General features: G+C 46.2%; 1 protein-coding gene across 1 annotated transcript in view; it reads right to left on the reverse strand.

Annotated features, from left to right (window-relative positions):
* Positions 1-1469: 1469 nt before the first annotated feature.
* Positions 1470-26955, reverse strand: part of LOC120061424 (rho GTPase-activating protein 39-like) — a 151722-nt gene continuing 126236 nt past the window's right edge. The window contains exons 6-10 of the mRNA XM_039011223.1: positions 17016-17089; positions 13647-13846; positions 4946-5037; positions 4461-4630; positions 1470-3284 (exon numbers count right to left, since the gene is read on the reverse strand). Of these exons, the coding sequence (XP_038867151.1) occupies positions 3090-3284; positions 4461-4630; positions 4946-5037; positions 13647-13846; positions 17016-17089 (731 nt within the window). The 3' untranslated portion in view covers positions 1470-3089. The remainder of the gene's footprint in view (positions 3285-4460; positions 4631-4945; positions 5038-13646; positions 13847-17015; positions 17090-26955) is intronic.

The following is a 26955-nucleotide window of genomic DNA, read 5'->3' on the forward strand; positions in this document are numbered from 1 at the left end:
AGAGTCAAAAATGATTTATCAAATCAAGAAATTACACCGTTGACTCGCACCATAAGCATTGGTGTCAAACGAAGAGAATAATGACATTACTGAAGAATGGAACTTTTTTCCACAATATTGTGGAATCATGTTATTATAACCGTCATTGTTGTGAACATTCAGTGACCAAAGACCATGCTACTATTCATATATAACACTGTGTATATATTCATCATCAGCCACTGAAGAACACAGGATGGAGAATAGTTCAACCAGAGCTTCAGGAGTTCAGTGTCTTAAAAGTTACAGGTCCTCGGCTGTTTTATTCAAGGTCTGTGTATAGATTCTAGAAGAACACTATCACATTGTGATACAAATACAATAACTTTAGCAATAGACCAGTGACTATTGGCCCCTGAAATCTTCTTCCTCGTTCTGCAGGCTCAGTATATATTTCTCATGCACTCCCAGAACTACTGGCACTGCCTAGCCATCCTCCACCCCACCTCAGAGCTGCCCCTGCTGGCTAGAGGTGAGGAGAAAGCTGGGTAGTGTCCCCTGATGTGGCTATGGAGTACCCAACTCTGGTGGCTTGGGTTTTCGTAAGACTAACAGTAAAGCATTAATGCAGGAAACGAAGGAGCGGCCGCTGTAAATGCTGTGAGTGCAGAAAAGGGGTTAACAACCATATAACCTCTAGATGCATTTTTCTGGCTAAACACACCCTCTAATTTAGGGGCTCCAGCTTCCAGTAACTACGAAGTATATGCTATATGAACAGACTCCTACCACACAAACACACACATTTACAGTTGACACACACGCATAGTCGGCAAACATACACACACACATACACACACGTGCAAGTACTTACGTACACGTGCGCACACATACACACAAGCCTCGCAGCACAGACCCCATCACTAAGATGAAGTAGACACAGAGAAAACATGTGGGGCATTAAAACCTAAACCCTGACCGCACCGCTAAATATAACAGAGACCGCATGGCCCTTAAGACAGCTGAAATATGGATTTTAAACCCTCTTCTCCTTATGTGGCACAAGATTTTGAGGAATAGGAAAGTCCTTGTTAGGCAATATTGTCTAAAAATACTAAATCGGCTTGTTTTTTTGTCCTTCCAGTATATGGCACTAAACTAATGTACCCCCAGACCCTAAAACCACTGCCAGATTGCCTCTCCCTTTGGCTCGCATTGTAAATCCACAGCTGTCTGCGAGGCTTTAGGTCCAGACAGCAGCAGTGCTCTCATTTTCTCCTCCATCCTTTTCCCCTGACCTGCTAATAGCTAAAATTAGCATTTTTACAAGCTCCATCAAAGGTATACTTGTGTTCCACTGAACTGAGGATAAAAAATATTTTTGGCCCTCTCCAAAATAAGCCAAATGTAATTGTCTGGAGTAAAACAGCAGAAAGTACTCCACAAATTTTCCCTAGCCCCCCCCCCCCCCCCACCAACTCCACCGCTGAGGAGAATAGGCATGTGTTTTCCTCATGGTTTTAATCCAAGACTCTGTCTCTCACATATGTACACACATCTCTGCCTAACTGATGGGTTATCATTTTTCTTATAAGAGAAACGGTTTAGAAATAAATCTGATAATTTTTTGCCCAGAGGGGGAATCTGTCTCTCTGCGGCCAGTGAAGAGGTCAGGGGAAGTATGAACCTTTACTATCAACTCATCCTGCAGCTCTGGCAACACAGACAGAATTCATATTCAAATTAGTCAAAAAAGCATTCCAAATGAAATGCGAAGGAAAGCGTTGCCTGCATACACTGCTACAATAAAGGAAAAGAGAACGGTATAATACAGATTCTGTCTGTAGTGGGTTTCCCCTCAATTCGTCATGTCTAAACGTGATGAGACATCATCATCATTCACAACCATGGCAGTCAGATACATATGTGGCACTCAAAGCAGGAACTAACCCCCCCCCCACAAAAAAAAACAACACCATATTTACACATTTGTCTCTGGACTTTTCCCTGCACACATGCTTCTTGTGCATAATAGTCTCGTATTGCGATTGCTCTTCTTCACATGCTGAATCTCACGCCAGCACGGTCCAGTGTTTGGAGCAGAAACAGTAGCACAGGAGGCTGCTGAGGGGATGACGGCTCATAATAATGGCTGGAACGGCGCAAATGGAATGGTATCAAACACATAGAAAACCATGTTTGATACCATTCCACTGATTCCGCTCCAGTCATTAACACGAGCCCAAGAACACCGTGTACTGTATGTCCTGCTTTCCAACGGATAAACAGTCTCCCACTACCATCACATGTGAGCTTGTCCCAAAGTCTCAAACAAAAAGGGAAGATGATTCGGAGCACGAAAAACCGTCTAGATACCCGATCACTGTTTGTGCAGTCCACTGTCTGTGTTCCTCCGGCTGTGGTGTTCGTGAACCAGAGGGAATCTAGGGTTGAGATGTGATATGGTTGATGAGAAGTGTGAAGGAACAGAGGGCTTGTTGTGAATAAGGTGGTAGACAGTTGTAGAGAGTTGTATGATAGAAAGACAGAGCAGCTATGAGGGCTGATGAACGAGTGCAGCTCTCCAGGGCATGGTGACGGATAAACAGATGACCCCCTCAGAGGATGTCCTTGATAAAGAGGGATAGAGTTGACCCCCTCAGAGGATGTCCTTGATAAAGAGGGATAGAGTTGGCTCCCTCAGAGGATGTCCTTGATAAAGAGGGATAGAGTTGACCCCCTCAGAGGATGTCCTTGATAAAGAGGGATAGAGTTGGCTCCCTCAGAGGATGTCCTTGATAAAGAGGCATAGAGTTGACCCCCTCAGAGGATGTCCTTGATAAAGAGGGATAGATTTGACCCCCTCAGAGGATATCCTTGATAAAGAGGGATAGAGTTGACCCCCTCAGAGGATGTCCTTGATAAAGAGGGATAGAGTTGACCCCCTCAGATGACGTCCTTGATAAAGAGGGATAGAGTTGACCCCCTCAGAGGATGTCCTTGATAAAGAGGGATAGAGTTGACCCCCTCAGAGGATGTCCTTGATAAAGAGGGATAGAGTTGACCCCCTCAGAGGATGTCCTTGATAAAGAGGGATAGAGTTGACCCCCTCAGAGGATGTCCTTGACGAAGCTGGTGTCCAGGTGAACAATGAGCATGCGTAAGAAGGACATCTCCTTCCTCGTGTTCTCAAAGATTACGCGTGGGTCGTCTGACTGGCAGCGGAGACAGTTGGGAGCCATTACCATGGCCAGGTTATTCACGTCCATCTTGGTCTTACTCACATTGACGGGCTGAGCAAACACCTACAGGAGGGAGAAGGAGAGTGGATGAGTTTAGGGTGCGAGTCAAGATCAGAGATATTTATGTGGTGTTTGTTGTGTTTATACTAATACATCTAGTTATTATGTAGACATAACTTCAAAACATACAAAGTGACAGATTAAACCTTTGAAGAGGGATCACGTTGGAAACAAGTGAATTTCACTTAAACACGTTATCCCCTGGGTTATAGTCAGTGCATGTTTTTCCCCCAATAATTCAATCAATCAAGAGAGGAGAGAAAGAAAAAGAGGGCAGACGAGAGAGAGAGAGACCTATAGATGGGTTAGCAGACAATGTCCCGAAAACGATATGCGCGCCGGCAGAAGTCTGAGTTGTTGTAGCAACGATGACAAGTGGGGAATCGCAGGTGGCTCGTTTCAGCTCGATGTATCTTGTTATTGACACCATGTCTTGTTTCGAGGTGTTTTGACTCTTGTCACGTCAATGCTAATATGGCAAAAATTAGCTAGCTAGCTAACCAACAACTGTAACGATGTATTTGAGAGACAAGTGCTCATTGTGTAAATGTATGTTTTCAATAACGATTCAGAGAGGAAATATACACAGTGTACAAAACATTAGGAACATGTTCTTTCAATGACAGACTGACCAGGCGAATCCAGGTGAAAGCTATGATCCCTTATTGATGTCACCTGTTCAATCAGTGTAGATAAAGGGGAGGAGACAAGTTAAATTATTTTTAAGCATCGAGACAGTTGAGGCATGGATTGTGTATGTGTGAATGGGCAAGACACAACATTTAAGTGCCTTTGAACGGGGTATGGTAGTAGGTGCCAGGCGCACTGGTTTGTGCGTCAAGAATTGCAACGCTGCTGGGTTTTTCACACTCAACAATTTCCCGTGTTTATCAAGAAGCATTGTGGGAAGCATTGGATTCAACATTGGCCAGCTTCCCTGTGGAACGCTTTAGACACCTTGTAGAGTCTATGCCCTGACGAACTGAGGCTGTTCTGAAGGCAAAAGGGGAGGCAACTCAATATTAGGAAGGTGTTCATAATGTTTTGTACACTCAGTGTAGTTTACATGTTGTCAACAAGCCTTTGATTCTAAGCTAACCCTCGCCTGTTTTGCTCCGCGGTTGCGCAAGTATGGGTTTGTTGCTAAACAACCAAGCCGTCTATATGTCGGAGGGTTACCTGTAAGAAGTGTATAAAGTAGCAGAGCACCAGTCTGCTGAGCTCAGGCAGAGACTGCACCACGCTGATAGCTGCTTCAGGATCCTCATAGTTACTGATGCACTGCTGATAGAAGCTCTGAGGGATGACTGGCTCCTCCAGCTCCCTGTACCACAGCTTCAGCAGAGACGCTAGGGGAGAGAGATGTTCTTATTTAAAAAAATATATATATTTATTTTTCCGTACATTTGAGAACAATCTTTACCTCATTTTACCAGAGCTAAAAAGATAAAAACCAAGCCCCCCCCCTCTTTTTCCACTGTACACAGAACCCCTCTGACACCCACACCTCTGCTGTCCCCCAGGCATGATGGAGTGCAGACTGCTCAATATACAGCCTTGACAACATTTTCAAAGAAAAAGTGAGTTTCTCCATTCAAGACAGGCAGCCAAGAGAAGGAATTTAGTGTTTTTTTGATGTTGAATGAGAGGGATTTATTTCTTACCCGGGACGTTGGGGTCCCCAAGGTTTTCTGGAATATTCCACTGATCTACCTGCAGCTTCAGCGCATTCACCTCGTCAATATCTCCAGGCACCCTGAGAGAAGAGACACACAGCAGATAGGTTTAACAGCTGCTACAGACGAGGAAGTGCTAGGAGATAAAGCTATGTCAACGGAGGACTAGAAGCTGAACTACAGTATTATGACAGCGTTGATATTGATTGTTGTAGTGTGATAATGCTCCACTAGGTGGTGCAGCAGGTCCTTTAAAGGGACATTTCACCACTAGCCAGTATTTGGGGTGTTTTTCCAGTCTCCCTACATAATTATGAGTGATGAGAGGGTGTTTCAGACATAATTATGCACTATAGCTGTATTTTTGAATTTACTCGCCGGGAGAGTTCAACCACTGATGTCATTAGTTGATTGAGTCAGCTGTCTGATCAAAACAATGTATGGAGTCAAGTTTTGTAGCAATTATTGTGGCCTTTGTGTTTCACCGATTGCACGATCATGCTATCAGCGAGTAGATTTGGTCATCATTGTTCAATAGAGCCACCGGACTTGTCTCAACGATGTTCCTATCTGCCAGGACATTGCAGGATACCTAGGTTGACTCATTTTCCCTGGCTTTGTAAAGACTATAGCCTGACAGGAGTCATACTTCCTTGTTCTCACCCTCGAAGGCAGGCTTTTCAAAATGGGGGCAGTACTAGTTTACAGGTTCGCAGGAGCTATGTTACCATGCATTGGACTTGAATATCACAATGAATTGATCAAGAAATTGAAGTCAACACTTTATTGGTTTTTGATGCAGCTGGAATAATTTAGTCACTTGTAAAATGTAGTTACATTTAGTAAAACGCATTATATACATATCTACAACAGCTAGCAATGTTTATACCACAATGCAGTTGTGAGCATTCTATATTATACTACAACATCAGTACTGAATATGGATGTTGTGTTGGCTGAATGTTCCAGGCAAGTTCCAGAATGTTCTTCAGCTGGTGAGCCTCTTCTTGTGTTGGGTAATGGCAGCTGGTTTAGCAGGCTTAGGCGCTGTGGCGATGTTGGCAGGGATGTTGGGTTTGGGGGGCTTTGGCTCTGGCTCCTTGTGGACAACCGTCTGGTCCTTTCTGCACTCCACAATCAGGTAGACAACCGTCTGGTTCTTTCTGCACTCCACAGTCAGGTGGACAACCGTCTGGTTCTTTCTGCACTCCACAGTCAGGTGGACAACCGTCTGGTCCTTTCTACACTCGACAGTCAGGTGGACAACCGTCTGGTTCTTTCTGCACTCCACAGTCAGGTGGACAACCGTCTGGTTCTTTCTGCACTCCACAGTCAGGTAGACAACCGTCTGGTCCTTTCTGCACTCCACAGTCAGGTGGACAACCATCTGGTTCTTTCTGCACTCCACAGTCAGGTGGACAACCATCTGGTTCTTTCTGCACTCCACAGTCAGGTGGACAACCGTCTGGTCCTTTCTACACTCCACAGTCAGGTAGACAACCGTCTGGTCCTTTCTACACTCCACAGTCAGGTAGACAACCGTCTGGTCCTTTCTACACTCCACAGTCAGGTAGACAACCGTCTGGTCCTTTCTACACTCCACAGTCAGGTAGACAACCGTCTGGTCCTTTCTGCACTCCACAGTCAGGTAGACAACCGTCTGGTCCTTTCTACACTCCACAGTCAGGTAGACAACCATCTGGTTCTTTCTGCACTCCACAGTCAGGTGGACAACCGTCGGGTTCTTTCTGCACTCCACAGTCAGGTGGACAACCGTCTGGTTCTTTCTGCACTCCACAGTCAGGTGGACAACCATCTGGTCCTTCCTGCACTCCACAGTCAGGTAGACAACCGTCTGGTCCTCTGCACTCCACAGTCAGGTAGACAACCGTCTGGTTCTTTCTGCACTCCACAGTCAGGTAGACAACCGTCTGGTCCTCTGCACTCCACAGTCAGGTAGACAACCGTCTGGTCCTTTCTACACTCCACAGTCAGGTAGACAACCATCTGGTTCTTTCTGCACTCCACAGTCAGGTGGACAACCGTCGGGTTCTTTCTGCACTCCACAGTCAGGTGGACAACCGTCTGGTTCTTTCTGCACTCCACAGTCAGGTGGACAACCATCTGGTCCTTCCTGCACTCCACAGTCAGGTAGACAACCGTCTGGTCCTTTCTGCACTCCACAGTCAGGTAGACAACCGTCTGGTCCTCTGCACTCCACAGTCAGGTAGACAACCGTCTGGTTCTTTCTGCACTCCACAGTCAGGTAGACAACCGTCTGGTCCTCTGCACTCCACAGTCAGGTAGACAACAGTCTGGTCCTTTCTGCACTCCACAGTCAGGTAGACAACCGTCTGGTCCTTTCTGCACTCCACAGTCAGGTGGACAACCGTCTGGTCCTTTCTGCACTCCACAGTCAGGTGGACAACCGTCTGGTCCTTTCTGCACTCCACAGTCAGGTGGACAACCGTCTGGTTCTTTCTACACTCCACAGTCAGGTAGACAACCGTCTGGTCCTTTCTGCACTCCACAGTCAGGTGGACAACCGTCTGGTCCTTTCTACACTCCACAGTCAGGTAGACAACCATCTGGTTCTTTCTGCACTCCACAGTCAGGTGGACAACCGTCGGGTTCTTTCTGCACTCCACAGTCAGGTGGACAACCGTCTGGTTCTTTCTGCACTCCACAGTCAGGTGGACAACCATCTGGTCCTTCCTGCACTCCACAGTCAGGTAGACAACCGTCTGGTCCTTTCTGCACTCCACAGTCAGGTAGACAACCGTCTGGTCCTCTGCACTCCACAGTCAGGTAGACAACCGTCTGGTTCTTTCTGCACTCCACAGTCAGGTAGACAACCGTCTGGTCCTCTGCACTCCACAGTCAGGTAGACAACAGTCTGGTCCTTTCTGCACTCCACAGTCAGGTAGACAACCGTCTGGTCCTTTCTGCACTCCACAGTCAGGTGGACAACCGTCTGGTCCTTTCTGCACTCCACAGTCAGGTGGACAACCGTCTGGTCCTTTCTGCACTCCAGTCAGGTGGACAACCGTCTGGTTCTTTCTACACTCCACAGTCAGGTAGACAACCGTCTGGTCCTTTCTGCACTCCACAGTCAGGTGGACAACCGTCTGGTTCTTTCTACACTCCACAGTCAGGTAGACAACCGTCTGGTCCTTTCTGCACTCCACAGTCAGGTGGACAACCGTCTGGTCCTTTCTGCACTCCACAGTCAGGTGGACAACCGTCTGGTTCTTTCTACACTCCACAGTCAGGTGGACAACCATCTGGTCCTTCCTGCACTCCACAGTCAGGTAGACAACCGTCTGGTCCTCTGCACTCCACAGTCAGGTGGACAAGCCTCTCATACACTTTCTTCACCACCCACTCATTCGACCTCTTGCAGGAGATTTGTTGTACTGCAAGTCTGCTGGAAAGACATGAAGACTGATCATTAGGATGTGTAACCATAAAATAAACCATGTTCATCTATAAACTAAAAAGGGTACGGTAGACTGGTATGTGTTTTGTTCCATTATTGACTCGGAGGGTGCCATTGAGATGGGCTGTTAGCAAAGATGTGAAAAGTTTGAGTTGACTTGTAGACAGTCTAGTTGTGTATGAGCACCTACAGTTGTTGAGTAGACAAGCACTGTCAACAATAGAGTGAATAGTCTAGAAGGGTACACTAACAGACCCTCTCCCCTATGCCAAAGAACTGACTGCAAGGGTGTGAAAAGTTTGAGGAACACTTGTCTTGTAGACAGTTTAGTGTATTGGTGAATTTTTGTTCATGTCAATGGATCATGCATACTAACGTTCACACACAATACCCACCCCCAACAGACAGTAGTCAGTCACCCACACCATCGCCTCCTTACTAATACCTCATTATCTCAAATGTAGCCTTCAAGCCTTGCAGTCATAATAGAGACAAAACTACAGTAGAAGTTGTAGCCTACTTGTAAACACACCAACTTTGACAACAAGACCTGTTTATGCCTAGCTCCAGTATATTATTTGCTAATCATGGAGTCATGGAAAGATTTAGTAAATTTTAGTCAGATTTTAGAAGGTGACTTTAGAAGGTGACTTTAGAAGGTGACTTTAGAAGGTGACTTAAGAAGGTGTCACTGTTCTCTGGTGCGGCGCTTGAATCAAGGCTATCTGCAGGTTCCATGAAGTTAAATTTAAGTCTTTTGAAGACCATTTGAATGCCACTTGGAATGCAATGCAATACCAATTTTGAGGTCTGTGCACAGCACACACCTGCCAATGTTCATCTCCAGAGATGAGCCCATGTTGCCCAAAAGTTGTATTTATAGGGCTAGCTCTTTCCCCAAAGGCTATAGCCTACATGGCTCATATTATCAGGCAGGTGTGCTATTGCAGCCATGAACATTCTCCTGTAGTCTGACGGATGTAGTAGCATAGCGGCTAGGCTATAGATGGCTGAAGCATGGGGTTGCCCATCTGCATTTGTTTAGGCTACCCCAATGGGCTAATCATTAGCTATATCAAGTGTTCAGAATTTTTACTTTGATACCAATACCAGCTCCAGTAGTTCTCCTGGAGGTATTATGCTATGCTATGCTATGACATTAGAACATTACAACATTAGCCTACAACAAAGAGGTCTAATCAAATAATTCCCTCATTCAGTGAATTAGGTATCAAATGGCAATACTTCCAAGGAAGGTAGCTAAGGGTGAGGGCTCTAGACTGACTATTTCCAGTGCCAAGTAAGACATGAGAGAAGTTAGCTATTTCATCTAATATGTTCAAGAAATGCATGATGATGTGCAACATGTCGAAATAGGATCGGGAATAATCAGATATATGTTTGGCTCTTTAGAGATTAATTTGCCTGCATGTTTTTTGTGCATATTGGCCTAGGCTATGCCCATGGTACATCATTTACCACCTGAGGAAGTGAGGGCTCAAAACACAATTAGCTAGATTGCTAACTCTAAATGTGATATTGTTGACCTCCCGGGTGGCGCAGTGGTCTAGGGCACTGCATCGCAGTGCTAGCTGCGCCACCAGAGTCTCTGGGTTCGCGCCCAGGCTGGGCTGGGTTCGCGCCCAGGCTCTGTCGCAGCCTGTCCGCAACCGGGAGGTCCGTGGGGCGACGCACAATTGGCATAGCGTCGTCCGGGTTAGGGAGGGTTTGGCCGGTAGGGATATCCTTGTCTCAGTATGTAAAATGTAATAAAATGTATGCACTCTACTGTAAGTCGCTCTGGATAAGAGCGTCTGCTAAATGACTAAAATGTAAATGTATATGTTGCTAGATGGAAAACAGAAAGGAAAACGCAGCACCCTGCTGCTCATGCTCCCAGGTGAAATGTATTTACAACAACGTTTTCGACCCTTAGGTCATAGCCCAGGTGGGGGTGGAAGGTCCTATATATAGGGGCAGTACTCAGTGACATAACTTCCTGAAACAGGAGGTAAGAAAAGGTATAACAGAATTTCTAGATAGCCATGCAATTGATTTAACAGTAAATTGAATGTCCTACAAAAACATTCCATTGGTAGGCCTATATAGGCTACTTGATGAATTCACTGCAAATGACAGGCTCCTCTCCATTCTGCTGGCAAATCATCTCAATTATATACTCTGTTTGTGGTGTTGTTTCCTCTATAATTGACAGTTGAGAAATAATTGTTGTACTCACATAAAGCTGAAACTACTATGTTTTAACAACAGTAACAGTTGTTGTTTTAAAAATGGTGTCCTTCCTGCAATTACATTTCAAAATGTTGCTCAACTGTCAGTATACTTGCCCTTGCATTTCTCCCTTCCCTCTGTGTGCAAAGGGGGAGAGCAGGAGTGAGAGCCTGCAGCGAAACGGGGACAGGGCAGATCCTCCTCTGGCAACGGCCCGACTCGCACTGGCACATGCACGTGACGTGCACACGCAGAAGCGCACATTTGGATAGCTCTCTAACATCTTAAAGTGGCCTCCAGTATATTTTGATTTTCAATTGTTTTCTTTTTTTGCTGTGGTGGCAACAATTAAGCAGTGACACGCCGTGGCATTTTTTAAGACCTTTGAAAACTGAATTTAAGACTTAAGGGCTTTAAATCAGATAAATTAATGTAATACTTTTTAAGGACCCATGCACAACCTATTGATGTTGATGCCTCTGCAGATGTTGATGAGATTGGACTCTAAATAGAACAGTCACATTAGCCTCAGCGGTAGTTAGTTAGCTAGCTAGCTAATGGTTAGCTAACATAACCTAACGAAGCTAATGTTAGCTTGCAAAGTTACAAATCACATCGCTAGATAGCAGCTGGCTAATTACATTGATATGCTTTGGAATGTTTAGCCAGCGTATTATGAAAGTTAGCTAGCTAGCTAGCTCGATTTTGGTTTAGATAAATACATTTAGTTCGCTAGCTAGCTAGGTAAAGTTAGCTACCTTACCTCAGCTTGTCCTCTTTTCTGCTGCACTGATGTTGGCTGATCGGATGCCTTCCCCTTTGAAGTGAAGGGATTGGAATAGCATCCCTTGTCAACGACCGACGACATACCAACTCCATCAGTTGAGACTTCAGTTCCGTTTCAAAATCCTCTGGCTGAAAGTGCTTGCTACAAACAGACATTTTGATATTTCTCACATCAATTGGATATACCTTCACGGGGCTGTCCTCCACGTCCTGAAATTGTTATGAATTCTGGATATTGTGGTTTACAACCAGGAAATGTAGCTAACCCGTTTCTACCGATGCAGAAACGCTTGTATTTGCGTGTAGTGAGGGGAGAAAATGCTTTGACACATGATATGTTAATATCATTTATAGTGAAAGAGAGCAGCTGTGAAATTTCCCTTGAAGCTGCCCAGTGAAGACCAAAGCCATGTATTTAATACATGTCTCTGGGGACAACCACGGTATCACTTCAGCATGTTGCTGTGGTCTAGTCCACACATATGGGGGATATATGATCCCAGGTGGACATGGTTATACAATACCACTCAGATATAATTAGTGAGAAAGGTGTTTCATGTCCGCAGACACGGACATAGCAGTGCTACACGTCTAGGAGGTATCCTTTACATGGGGACTGATTGTGCCAAGGATAAAAACCAAAGCAAAATCACTGAGCCACAAGGATAACGCCAGTCATTCCCCCGACACCGGGATCCCTGTCAAGTAAAAATAAATAAACCGTGATGCTCAATAAAAAACAAAAATAAAGACAATCCTCTGACATTTTTACATTTACATTTTAGTCATTTAGCAGACGCTCTTATCCAGAGCGACTTACAGTAGAGTGCATACATTTTTATTACATTTTACATACTGAGACAAGGATATCCCTACCGGCCAAACCCTCCCTAACCCGGACGACGCTATGCCAATTGTGCGTCGCCCCACGGACCTCCCGGTTGCGGCCGGCTGCGACAGAGCCTGGGCGCGAACCCAGAGACTCTGGTGGCGCAGACTCTGGTGGCGCAGACTCTGGTGGCGCAGACTCTGGTGGCGCAGCTAGCACTGCGATGCAGTGCCCTAGACTACTGCGCCACCCGGGAGGTCTGACAGCAGGGGTTTAAAAATAAACTGTCATGGTAGAATTCCTGTCAATGTTCAAATCACACACCAGACTGAAGGGAGATGTGAGGGACAAAATGAGAACTGTGACAAAAAGGGAACTGTCTTAAAATATGTTTACAGTATCTCGCATAATCTCCTGTTTGTTTTATGTACAATCCACAGTCTGTCAGTATGTGATGAGACCTTAGCCAAAGAGGAACTTACACAGAGATGGTGTGCAGACCACTGGGCTCTAAATGTACTTCAATACAAACAGAATGGGAGAGAAAGAGGAAACTCTGCCCACTGTATTTACATTCACACACACAGGCATAAAACAATGTCTTTAATCATCGGATGCTTTTATCTGAAGCATGAACTTGGTGGATTTTCATTATTTGCTGTGTGACAGGGATTTAGTTTGTGAATTTGTATCATTTGGTAATGTCAAACATATTAATGTTTGTTTGAACTACCATTTCTCAGTAGGACCACCCAGTCTGTCTGAGCCATGAGCAGGGCCCCGAGTTTGAAGGGGTCTTCAGAGCGCCAGACATCTGTACCGATGCCACAGGAGAGGGTCTGAATCAGCGAGAACGGTGTACAGTCATCTCCTCCATTTTCCCTCCACAGCCCAGTCAGTAAGGATTAACCTCCCCGGGTTAACCAGACAGGGTGTTTGTTTAACTGATTAACATAGCCTGAGATCAGAGGAGAAAGAGCCTCACTTCCTCCCCTCCCGACCAATGGGAGTCTCTGATGAGGCTGGTCCTATAACGCTGCTGGCCTGGGGCTGGGAGAGAAGGAGCAGAAGAGTCTGTCTGTCTGTACTGCTAATTAATGCTGAAACAATGGCTCTGACCCAGTCTGGTTCTGCATACCATGTGTGTCAGGGATGGCTATACTGTATTTTCTCCCATGATGCACGCCTGTCTTTCTTTACCACATAACGCTACTTACCCCCTCAAAGTGATCCTCATTTGTGGAGACCGTTTCTGGAACCCTAAGTTTATCCAATTCCACCAACATTGCTCTGCTCCCCCTATCCTTCCACCGTGACGCCCACCCCTTCTCCCAGGAGCCGAGCCTGGTGTGGTGGTATGGTGATGTGGTGTGGTGTGATGGTATGGTGGTGTGACTCCTCACCTGAAGATTCCCTCTGTCTGGGCCCCTCCTAGGGCTAGGACGTACTGAGAAAGCTGCACCTGCACCCAGGGGAGCCTGCGCTCCGGGAACAGCTCGCTCTGGCGCTCCATGATCTCCTCCAGGGCGCTGCCGAACAAGGAAGGGGTCACGATGGCATTCCTCCCCTGGTCTAACTCCTCCAGGGTGGGCTTCCTCAGACCCTGTGAGGGGGGAGGGGGTGGGGGTGTGAGTAGGAAAAAGGGACCTGTCCCTAAACACAGCTCTAGAAAGTCTTGATCTTAGAACTGGTTTTAAGCCGACCCTTATCTAGGTACATTGTCTATCTATGTCAGGCCCAGGTGGAGTCGCTCACAGTACTGTAACTTCCCTACTGCAATCACAGCTGAACTGTAGGTCAGGTCCCTCATATACAGAAGTAGACAGTAGACACCCAGCCATGTTTAAAGCCCAGCTTCCATCTCAGCAGCTCCGAGGGGTTAAATAAGGTTTAAAAGAAAGAATGGCGCTGGAATGTATAGCGGACATTTTGTGTGTTTTCCCCCCCACAGATCTTAGCTGTTTTTGTACATAATGTTTCTGCCATTGCTTCCTATGACAATAAAAATAGCTTCTGGACATCTGAACAGCGATCCCTAACCTCGATTTGGATGAACATTTCTACCTCAATGAGTCAGCGGCATATACTCCTTACCCCTGACCCCAATCCCCGACATTCAGACTGAAAATAAACTGCAACCTAGAGGCCGACGTGCGGGTACCCTGATGAAACTATGGCGACGAGTAAATAATCATCCTCTACCCTCTGTTCAATTGGTGTAATACTAAGGAAGTCTCGAGGTTCTGCTCGCCTGAGTTAAAATACCCCATGATGAGCTGTAGACCATACTATTTACAATTTATATTTTTTGTAGCTGTCTATTTACCACCACAAACCAATGCTGGCACTAAGACTGCACTCAACGAGCTGTGTAAGGCCTTAAGCAAACAAGAAAATGCTAATCCGGAAACGGTGCTCCTAGTGGCCGTGGACTTTAATGCAGGCAAACTTAAATCTGTTTTACCTCATTTCTACCAGCATGTCACATGTGCAACCAGAGGGAAAAAACTCCAGACCCCCTTTACTCCACACACAGAGACATGTACAAAGCTCTCCCTCGCCCTCCATTTGGTAAATCTGACCATAATTATATCCTTCTGACTCCTGCTTACAAGCAAAAACTAAAGCAGGAAGTACCAGTGACTTGCTTAATACGGAAGTGGTCAGATGATGTGGATGCTACGCTACAGGACTGTTTTGCTAGCACAGACTGGAATATGTTCCGGGACTCATCTGATGGCATTGAGGAGTTTATCACATCAATCACCATCTTTATTAATAAGTGCATCTACGACGACGTCCCCACAGTGACCGCACGTACATATCCCAACCAGAAGCCTTGAATTACAGGCAACATCCGCACTGAGCTAAAAGCTAGAGCTACCACTTTCAAGGAGCGGGACACTAATCTGGACATTTATAAAAAAATCCTGCTACGCCCTCCGACAAACCATCAAACAGGCAAAGTGTCAATACAGGACTAAGATCGAATCCTACTACACCAGCTCTGGTGCTCGTCGGATGTGGCAGGGCTTGCAAACTATCATGGATTACAAAGGGAAATCCAGCCGCAAGCTGCCCAGTGACGCGAACCTACCAGAGCTAAATGCCTTCTATGCCCAGTGACGCGAGCCTACCAGAGTTAAATGCCTTCTATGCCCAGTGATGCGAGCCTACCAGAGCTAAATGCCTTCTATGTTTGAACCATGAGTGACAGCACCAGCTCTGTGTGGCCGGTGTGAGTAAGATCATTACATTAGACGGGGTACCAGTACTGGTACCCCGTCTATACAGCCAAGTTATCATGACTCATTGTGTATTTATTATTACTTTCATTATTACGTGTTTTACTTTTCTATTATTTCTCTATTTTCTTTCTCTCTGCATTGTTGGGAAGGGCCCGTATGTAAACATTTCACTGTTAGTCCAAACCTGTTGTTTACGAAGCATGTGACAAATAAAATATAGCCCCCAGTAAAAGGGCCTGGGGCTGTAGTAAGGCTGCAGGGAGGCTGCAGTGAGGCTGCAGTAAGGCTGCAGTAAGGCTGCAGTGAGGCTGCAGTAAGGCTGCAGTGAGGCTGCAGTACGGCCGCAGTGAGGCTGCAGTGAGGCTGCAGTAAGGCTGCAGTGAGGCTGCAGTACGGCTGCAGTACGGCTGCAGTGAGGCTGCAGTAAGGCTGCAGTGAGGCTGCAGTAAGGCTGCAGTGAGGCTGCAGTAAGGCTGCAGGGGGCGGGCTGTGGGCTGGCTGATTACAGGGTGGGACACAACAGAGGACAGGGTGGAGGTTGGGAGATGGCTGCTCTACTGGCTGACTGATGGAGGGGTGGTTTGGTAGGCACAAGCTCAGACTTGAACCCTCTCTTTAGATCCACGTGTCCAGTGGGGATTTGGGAGAGAGCGGGTGGCGGAGGGGGTCTAAAGGGTTGTTGTAACGCCCCCGTCTCAGTTTTGGTTTACAGATTAGTGCCTATTTTGCTGAGGACTCCTAACGGCTCAGTGTGATGATTGCTAACACATGTGCGAGCTCCCAGAATGCCTCGCTTCATAGCCGACGCTAACCTCAGGGGCAACACTAATTCACTAGAACAATAGAAACATTCCACTTCTCTTTGTCTGCTGGGAGAGTTGGAGTTCCTAGATCATTTAGATAATTAGAATATAAAACTGCAGCAGAAGGTCTGGAAATGAAATCTCAATCCATTCCAACAGTGAGAGATGGAGCAGTGAGTGATGGAGCAGTGAGCGATGGAGCAGTGAGCGATGGAGCAGTGAGTGATGGAGCAGTGAGAGATGGAGCAGTGAGCGATGGAGCAGTGAGCGATGGAGCAGTGGGCGATGGAGCAGTGAGCGATGGAGCAGTGAGCGATGGAGCAGTGAGTGATGGAGAAATGAGCGATGGAGCAGTGAGTGATGGAGAAGTGAGCGATGGAGAAGTGAGTGATGGAGCAGTGAGCAATAGAGCAGTGAGTGATGGAGAAGTGAGCGATGGAGCAGTGAGCAATAGAGCAGTGAGTGATGGAGCAGTGAGCGATGGAGCAGTGAGTGATTGAGCGATGGAGCAGTGAGCGATGGAGCAGTGAGCGATGGAGCAGTGAGTTATGGAGCAGTGAGCGATGGAGCAGTGAGCGATGGAGCAGTGAGCGATGGAGCAGTGAGTGATGGAGCAATGAGCGATGGAGCAATGAGCGATGGAGCAACCCCCCTCTGTCTTTGTATTCCTTGTATGACATCCCTCCGTGGCCATGTTAATAGTGTTTTAGGATGACCTTACCTTTTTTCCCCCAGTGACCGCGACCTTCTGCAGCTTGCGGTAGCAGTACTTGGCATAAGTGCTGATTGGCAGGCCTGGAGAGAGGGGAGATGACAGACACCATTACTGACCAAGCCTGAGGCAGTAATACAATTCGTTAGTCCTCAGTGTCAGTTCCACAGGAGTTTGGAGTAATACACGGGGGTCATAAACCCCACCGACAGAACATGTTACCAATGAATCATCAAAACCAAATCTGTTCACCGCAGGGCATTTTGGATATCAGCTCTGCACATTCCAGGAGAATCCTGCCCAGTCACCATGGTGTATTATTACCGTATTATCGAGCTGTAGGGAGCAGCTGTACCTCAAGGTTAAAGCCGCCAAGATATCAAACGCTAAGTATTACTATAACAGATAGTACTGCTACTGTTATTAAAGCACTATTACTACAATCAGTATTGAATCTGCACTTTTAATTATGCTTCAACTGCTTCTACTTTACCTGCCAGTCCTACTACTGTATATCAGAACCCTTTGAAGAACCCTTTTTGGTTCCAGGTAGAACCCTTTTGGATTCCATGTAGAATCCTTTCCAAGAGTGTAGAATGAGCGACTGAGGTATTGGCCAACACATTTTTTTCTTCTGTTGTCCTTACTCTGTGAGAACCAGAGTTCATCTTGGCTGCAGACCCTGGTGCTGAAACTACATGACACAGATTTATGGCAAACAGGTGAAAGTCGTTCACAGCCTGTCCTCAGCAACAAAACAGCAGCAGGAGGTTTGGCAGAGGGTTAGCTGAGTTGAGTTTTGAGACTACGAGAACCTGAGGCTTTAAAAAGGTCTCCTATCGTAAGTCAAATGAATCACACACATAACTGACATGGTGTTGATTTCTGGAGGGGGGGATTTAACTTTGATCTTTCTCCTCATCCAAAACGGGAATGAGATGGATTTCAATTATGAAGGAAAGTAATTCAATCACGGGACAACTTTACGGCTTCATGAAACAACAAAGAGAGAGGAGGGGTGCTGACATATCAAAGTAAGGTCCTCAGGGGGAAGAGGAAAGGAGGGGGGACTCAAATTGGGCAGGTCCCAGAGACCAGGCGAGGTAGAGAAAATGGAACACTATGACACAGGGCTGTCGTTCATCAGCACGCCCAGGCCCTAGTGTTACTGTAGCACTGTATCGGCTCAGAGGACCAGACACCAGACTGGATAATACTACTGGGTCATTCACCTCCGAGCACAGCTGTGAGGGCACATGGCCAAGCAGGCCTCAACAGGGATAGTCAGAGAGGTGACCGGTCACACAGCCTGATGACCTCAGTCCAGAACAAACCCTTTAACTTCTCCTCCTCTTCTGACCGTGTTTACAGTGTTGTCAACATAGTGGATGGAGGGCTTTGTAACAGAGAAGGAGAAGAGAGTTTTATAGGAGTTGTTTTAGGCAGAAGTCCTCTTTTATTTGGCTGTAAAAACACATATTTAAGAGGCAGGGCAGTGGTTTCACAAGCCCCTGTCTGTGCTCTCTGATCTCTGTGCTGCTGAGGACTGCAGGACACACACATTGCTCTGGCTCAGGACTGCTGCTGGGAACACCTGCTACAAGATCTGCTCCTTCCTTTTTTCTAGACCTTATTGTCTTCACATCCCTCGTCTTCTCTTATCCTCTTTTATTCACTCCTCTCCTCACTCCTCTGCCCCTCACAATCCTTCATTTATTTTCCTCTTCTCTAATGGTTTCTGTACTGTTATTCTCTCCTGCTCTCCTCATCTTTCCCTTTTCTCCTTCTTCCTGAGCATTCCCCCCCTCTTGCTCTCACTCTCTTTCTCTCTCACTCTCTTTCTCCTTCTTCCTGAGCATTCCTCTCTCTCTCCTCCTTCCTGAGCATTCCACCCCTCTTGCTCTCACTCTCTTTCTCTCTCTCTCTCTCTCTTTCTCCTTCTTCCTGAGCATTCCTCTCTCTCTCCTCCTTCCTGAGCATCCCCCCCACCTCTCTCTCTCTCTCTCTCTCCTCCTTCCTGAGCATTCCTCTCTCTCTCCTCCTTCCTGAGCACCCCCCCTCTCTCTCTCCTCCTTCCTGAGCACCCCCCCCTCTCTCTCTCCTCCTTCCTGAGCATTCCTCTCTCTCTCTCTCCTCCTTCCTGAGCATCCCCCCCCCCTCTCTCTCTCTCTCTCTTATTTCCTGAGCATTCCTTCCTTCTCCTGTGTTGTTAGGGTTGGAATGACAAGCATGTGGGAGCGGTGGACTGATTTCCCCTCTTATGTGTCAGATGATGTTACTTGAGGCACATAGCCCAGGCAGGGTAGAGGGCTGGCTTGTACCACTGAGCACCACGGTTAAGACCTCTGAGACTGTTATTAAGGCTCTGAGAGACAGAGAGAATCCTGTGTTGACTTTCCACTGCCTGGGGGTCGTAATCCCTATGTGATACCACAAGAAGACAGAGAGAGGACAGGGGGGCTACATGGATGTGTGTGTATGAGTCTGTTACCATGGCTGTAAATGTGTTTGTATGCATAAAAAAACAGACAGAGAACTAGGGAGTTGATGTAGGGGATGGGGGGCATCTATAAAGCAGGTGACATACAAGATCAACAGTCTCTTCATTACTCTCCACTTGCAGCCTGTTTGTGTCTGTGGCCTAAACCTCAGCTGAGTGTCCAATGGGATCCAGCGATCCCACGCTAAACAGGGCCAGCCAGGGCCAGAGAAAAGATACAGAGGAAACAGAGAGTATTTGCATACAAATAGTTGGTGGTGTAACGGCCAACCTTTATTCCTCCACAGAGAGGAGAAGAGGCCCCAGCCACTCCTCTGGCCCACGCTCCCCTTGTACTGGGGGCTTAACTGGGCTTGGCTCACTGTTTCATGTCCAGGACACCCGCTGCCCAGGTCTTCCCAGCCTGTGTGAGGCCCATGGGCCGGCCCCATTGTCAGCCACACGTTCTTAAACGTGCCACAGAGAGATCGGACACTACCAAAACAAACCCCCTACTCCCTCTTTCTCCTCTTTTGATGAAGAGCTGGATCCGAGGCCCCAAACTGGCGCCCAGAACAATGCCCACTCAGCAGCCTGGGCCCAGAGAGGCAGCTGGTGAAGCCCACAACGATGCCACCTCTCCCCCTTCAAAACATTCCAACGACCATCCCCATCCAATCCCTCCTCCCCTTTATCCATACCCGTGAAAACACTCTCACACAGACAGTAGTTCCTCATGTCCTCAGTGACAACACTCTCACACAGACAGTAGTTCCTCATGTCCTCAGTGACAACACTCTCACACAGACAGTAGTTCCTCATGTCCTCAGCGACAACACTCTCACACAGACAGTAGTTCCTCATGTCCTCAGGGACAACACTCTCACACAGACAGTAGTTCCTCATGTCCTCAGTGACAACACTCTCACACAGACAGTAGTTCCTCATGTCCTCAGTGACAACACTCCAGAGCGGATGTGGACTCTGTCACAGTACTAGTACAGCTGGTAGCAGTAGGACAGTGAGTGGACTCTGTCACAGTACTAGTACAGCTGGTAGCAGTAGGACAGTGAGTGGACTCTGTCACAGTACTAGTACAGCTGGTAGCAGTAGGACAGTGAGTGGACTCTGTCACAGTTCTAGTACAGCTGGTAGCAGTAGGACAGTGAGTGGACTCTGTCACAATACTAGTACAGCTGGTAGCAGTAGGACAGTGAGTGGACTCTGTCACAGTACTAGTACAGCTGGTAGCAGTAGGAAAGTGAGTGGACTCTGTCACAGTACTAGTACAGCTGGTAGCAGTAGGACAGTGAGTGGACTCTGTCACAATACTAGTACAGCTGGTAGCAGTAGGACAGTGAGTGGACTCTGTCACAGTACTAGTACAGCCGGTAGCAGTAGGACAGTGAGTGGACTCTGTCACAGTACTAGTACAGCTGGTAGCAGAAGGACAGTGAGTGGACTCTGTCACAGTACTAGTACAGCTGGTAGCAGAAGGACAGTGAGTGGACTCTGTCACAGTACTAGTACAGCCGGTAGCAGTAGGACAGTGAGTGGACTCTGTCACAATACTAGTACAGCTGGTAGCAGTAGGACAGTGAGTGGACTCTGTCACAGTACTAGTACAGCTGGTAGCAGTAGGACAGTGAGTGGACTCTGTCACAATACTAGTACAGCTGGTAGCAGTAGGACAGTGAGTGGACTCTGTCACAGTACTAGTACAGCCGGTAGCAGTAGGACAGTGAGTGGACTCTGTCACAGTACTAGTACAGCTGGTAGCAGAAGGACAGTGAGTGGACTCTGTCACAGTACTAGTACAGCTGGTAGCAGAAGGACAGTGAGTGGACTCTGTCACAGTACTAGTACAGCTGGTAGCACAGTGAGTGGGATCTCTGTCACAGTACTAGTACAGCTGGTAGCAGTAGGACAGTGAGTGGACTCTGTCACAGTACTAGTACAGCTGGTAGCACAGTGAGTGGACTCTGTCACAGTACTAGTACAGCTGGTAGCAGAAGTGGCGGCTTGGTTACGCTCACTGTGTAGTGTAACACATTTAACAGAAATGTAGTATATAGTTGTAATGATTGAAGTTGAATAAGATTCGTTGACAAGCTAGTGGTGCTCATCCTGTCAGCTGGTCTGTGAGTGTTGGTAGACATAGATGATGTGTAGGCCTACTGCAGCTACACGGCCTAGTGGTGCTCATCCTGTCAGCTGGTCTGTGAGTGTTGGTAGACATAGATGATGTGTAGGCCCTACTGCAGCTACACGGCCTAGTGGTGCTCATCCTGTCAGCTGGTCTGTGAGTGTTGGTAGACATAGATGATGTGTAGGCCTACTGCAGCTACACGGCCTAGTGGTGCTCATCCTGTCAGCTGGTCTGTGAGTGTTGGTAGACATAGATGATGTGTAGGCCTACTGCAGCTACTGCTGCATTTCAGATACACGTCCTAGTGGGGCGCATATATTTCGTGTGTAATTATATAAAGCAACGGTTGTTGATGTGTACGGCTACATTTCAGATAAACGTGTGTACATTTGAAGAGCAGTAAGATCAATCTACCTTGTGTTGTTAGTGCTTTAAACAACACATGGATTTAAAATGCCCCCTCAGGCATGCCATCCTGGAGCTGGGCCTGGGACTCTCTCTGTCACAGTACTGGTACCGCTGGTAGCAGGGCTGGGGATGACTGTGTGATGTGATGTGGTGTCAGTCTGGGTCTTGGTCTTGGTGTGGTAGACGCAGTGTGTTTGGCCTCAGGGCAGAATGCTGCATCATGAGACACTGGGACACAGCTGTGAGGAGCCATCTGATTGTTCAAATGAACACACTAGGGCTGTCCCCGACTAAAAAAAAAAAATATTGGTCGACCAAGAGTCCTCTTTTCTTTCAACCAATCGATTGGTCAACCTTTTTAAACGTGTATTTTTTCCATATATAGACAACAGACTATGTGTTCAATAAAATCAACTATATGCACTGAACTTGTCTGATGCTTTAAGCACACTGTTTGATTAAATAATTAAGACACACAAATTACTCAAATAGAGCCAGATATTAAGGTTGCCTAATCAGAAGCAAAACATTTTCCCGACCCTCTTCCTACTGCTGCTGGCCTTTGCAGATTCTGCCTTTATGCTCGTGAAGTTGCCGGTAATATGCTACAACAGCGGTCGGCAACCTTTTCTATTTGGAGTGCCAATTTACCTTACCATTTCTACCAATCTGCGTGCCGAATATTGCCGATATGTGTGCATATTTTCGTGGAACAGTTTAATTACATTTATAATAGTTCCCCCCCCCCCCACCCCTCAATCATTGTCTGTGGTTAATCTACAGTCGTGGCCAAAAGTTTTGAGAATGACACAAATATTCATTTCCACAAAGTTTGCTGCTTCAGTGTCTTTAGATATTTTTGTCAGATGTTACTATGGAATACTGAAGTATAATTACAAGCATTTCATAAGTGTCAAAGGCTTTTATTGACAATTACATGAAGTTGATGCAAAGAGTCAATACTTGCAGTGTTGACACTTCTTTTTCAAGACCTCTGCAATCCGCCCTGGCATGCTGTCAATTAACTTCTGGGCCACATCCTGACTGATGGCAGCCCATTCTTACATAATCAACGCTTGGAGTTTGTCAGAATTTGTGGGTTTTTGTTTGTCCACCCGCCTCTTGAGGATTGACCACAAGTTCTCAATGGGATTAAGGTCTGGGGAGTTTCCTGGACATGGACCCAAAATATCTATGTTTTGTTCAACCAAGCCACTTAGTTATCACTTTTGCCTTATGGCAAGGTGCTCCATCATGCTGGAAAAGGCATTGTTCGTCACCAAACTGTTCCTGGATGGTTGGGAGAAGTTGCTCTCGGAGGATGTGTTGGTACCATTCTTTATTCATGGCTGTGTTCTTAGGCAAAATTGTGAGTGAGCCCACTCCCTTGGCTGAGAAGCAACCCCACACATGAATAGTCTCAGGATTCTTTACTGTTGGCATTACACAGGACTGATGGTAGCGCTCACCTTGTCTTCTCCGGACAAGCTTTTTTCCGGATGCCCCAAACAATCGGAAAGGGGATTCATCAGAGAAAATGACTTTACCCCAGTCCTCAGCAGTCCAATCCCTGTACCTTTTGCAGAATATCAGTCTGTTCCTGATGTTTTTCCTGGAGAGAAGTGGCTTCTTTGCTGCCCTTGTTGACACCAGGCCATCCTCCAAAAGTCTTTGCCTCACTGTGTGTGCAGATGCACTCACACCTGTCTGCTGCCATTCCTGAGCAAGCTGAATCAACTTTAGGAGACGGTCCTGGCACTTGCTGGACTTTCTTGGGCGCCCTGAAGCCTTCTTCACAACAATTGAACCGCTCTCCTTGAAGTTCTTGATGAGCCGATAAATGGTTGATTTAGGTGCAATCTTACTGGAAGCAATATCCTTGACTGTGAAGCCCTTTTTGTGCAAAGCAATGATGACGGCACGTGTTTCCTTGCAGGTAACCATGGTTGACAGAACAATGATTCCAAACACCACCCTCCTTTTGAAGCTTCCAGTCTGTTATTCGAACTCAATCAGCATGACAGAGTGATCTCCAGCCTTGTCCTCGTCAACACTGTGTTAACGAGAGAATCACTGACATGATGTCAGCTGGTCCTTTTGTGGCAGGGCTGAAATGCAGTGGAAATGTTTTTGGGGGATTCAGTTCATTTGCATGGCAAATAGGGACTTTGCAATTAATTGCAATTCATCCCTTCATAACATTCTGGAGTATATGAAAATTGCCATCTAACAAACTGAGTGTAACGGAATTCCTCCTCCTCTTCATACGAAGAGGAGGAGTAGTGATTCGACCAAAATGCAGCGTGGTTATGTGACATAATGATTTATTAAACAAGACGAAGACGAAACGAAATACACTTGATAAACTACAAAACAAATAAACGATGTAGACAGACCTGGACACGAACTTACATATAACGTGAAGAACGCATGAACAGGAAACAGACTACATACAAAACGAACGAACGAACGATACCGAAACAGTCCCGTGTGGCGTAACATACAGACACTGACACAGGAGACAACCACCCACAAACAAACAATGTGACACCACCTACCTTAATATGATTCTCAATCAGAGGAGATGAAAACCACCTGCCTCTAATTGAGAACCATATCAGGTACCCATTAAACCAACATAGAAACACAAAACATAGACTGCCCACCCAAACTCACGTCCTGACCAACTAACACATACAAAACTAACAGAAAACAGGTCAGGAACGTGACACTGAGGCAGCAGACTTTGTGAAAATTAATATTTGTGTCATTCTCAAAACTTTTGGCCACGACTGTACATTCTATCTAAATCTAAATGAAAATTATACAAATTTAAAAGTTACTTTTATAGCCATTGCCAACTATGTAAAAATAGCCTAAATAAAGCCAACAAATAAAAACATGCAGCCTGCAGGTAGGAAATATCCTGAGAAAAATAAATATCCTATAAATCACATTGACTACACATGGCCTGTCGGCAAACGAACTTGAAACATTGTATCAACTATCAACTAGGTCGGCCGGTAACTCACGCTAGCAAACTTGCAGCGTTGTATAAAATATTCTGGCCCCTTATAGTTTCCCATGGCAGTGAGCTCAGGACAGACAGCTGTACATTTTTCTCTGTTTATCAAAAGGCAGAGTTGGAAATATTTTTAAAATACTTTGAGGAACTATTGTCATTCTGAATTGACTCTAAAAACAGACTTTGTTTTCCTTGCTGTTTGAGGTGAAGAAAAAATTACTTTGAGAAGCTCCACAGCTTATTAGTGGTGGTGAGTTAAGACAATCAGAAATACTATCAGACATCCCAAAGTGGGCACATTTATAGGCCTACATTTGCACGCAGGCCAGGTAGGCTAGTCCTACTTCTATGCATAATCAGGTGCGCGTCCTTACTTAACATTGACAAACAAAAAACATGAATAAATTGACAACTCGTAAATGGAATGAAATAAACTAAAAATTGTTTCTCACAAGTGTAGCATAGGTTGTGAGTTCTGCAAACAACGTGTCCACTCCGACAATGAGAACGGTAAATGACGATAATAATAATATATTGAATGCATTAACAGAAATTAACGTAACCAAACAAACATGGCAGATTAACTAAAAATGTAGGCTACTACTGGTGATATGTGTAATGGGGAATTGATAGACACAGCAAACAGTGCACACAATGAAGTTATGAAAACAATGAATATCCCTCTCCTTTGGAGAAGGATGTGCCTTGTGCATCTGAGCTACACTCACCTTATTCTTGGACCATGGCAAAACCGCAGCCTCCTCAATGGATTAGTCGACTGAGACAGGTGCAAATCAGACAGGTGTCTCAAGAAAAATAAGAGATATTTGCAACTGCTTGACAAAAACAAATCTTGGTCAACCAACCGGCCTACAGCCCAAACAATCGTCCAGTTGACTAAATGGGGTCAGCCCTAGAACACCCAGAATTAAATGCCCTCAAATAACACAAACTGCAATGTCATGACACCAGTGGTGTAAAGTTTACTTGAAAGTACTACTTAAGGTATCTTTACTTTTACTCAAGTATGACAGTTGGGTACTTTTTCCACCACTGTACGAGACACAGAGAGAGCTGGGGTGAGAGTTTGTCACTGACCATCCTGAGAGGGACTCTAGCTGTAGAACCATTACAGAAAGTAGCAGTGGTTTGAGGTAGGAAATACACTCACTTACCTAACAGCTACTTTATAACAAACAGCTACTGCTTATGTATAGCCGTGGAATGCTTCGAAAGGCTCACATCCACACCATCATGGGCCCACTCTAATTCGCATACTGCCACAACAGATCCACAGATGACACAATCTCTATTGAACTCCACACTGCCCTTTCCCACCTGGACAAAAGGAACACCTATGTGAGAATGCTATTCATTGACTACAGCTCAGCGTTCAACACCATAGAGCCCACAAAGCTCATCACTAAGCTCAGGACCCTGGGACTGAACACCTCCATCTGCAACTGGATCCTGGACTTCCTGACGGGACGCCCCCAGGTGGTGAGGGTAGGCAACAACACATCCGCCACACTGACCCTCAACACGGGGGCCCCTCACGGGTGTGTGCTTAGTTCCCTCCTGTACTCACTCTTCAACCACGACTGCGTGACCATGAACAGCTTCTACCCCCCCAACCAATAAGACTGTTAAATAGTTTGTCTGGGTAGCTAGTTGGTTAACTATTTAACTATCTGCATTGCCCCTTATTGCACTAACTCTTTTTGACTCATCACATACGCTGCTGCTACTGTTTATTATCTTTCACTCTATTCCTGGTTATATGTGCCTACTGTATCTACCTCAAGACCTCGTACCCCTGCATATCAACTCAGTACTGGTACCCCGTCTATATAGCCAAGTTATCATGACTCATTGGGTATCTATTATA

This window comes from Salvelinus namaycush, chromosome 16 (genome assembly GCF_016432855.1).
Source record: "Salvelinus namaycush isolate Seneca chromosome 16, SaNama_1.0, whole genome shotgun sequence".
NCBI classification, from domain to species: Eukaryota; Metazoa; Chordata; class Actinopteri; order Salmoniformes; family Salmonidae; genus Salvelinus; species Salvelinus namaycush.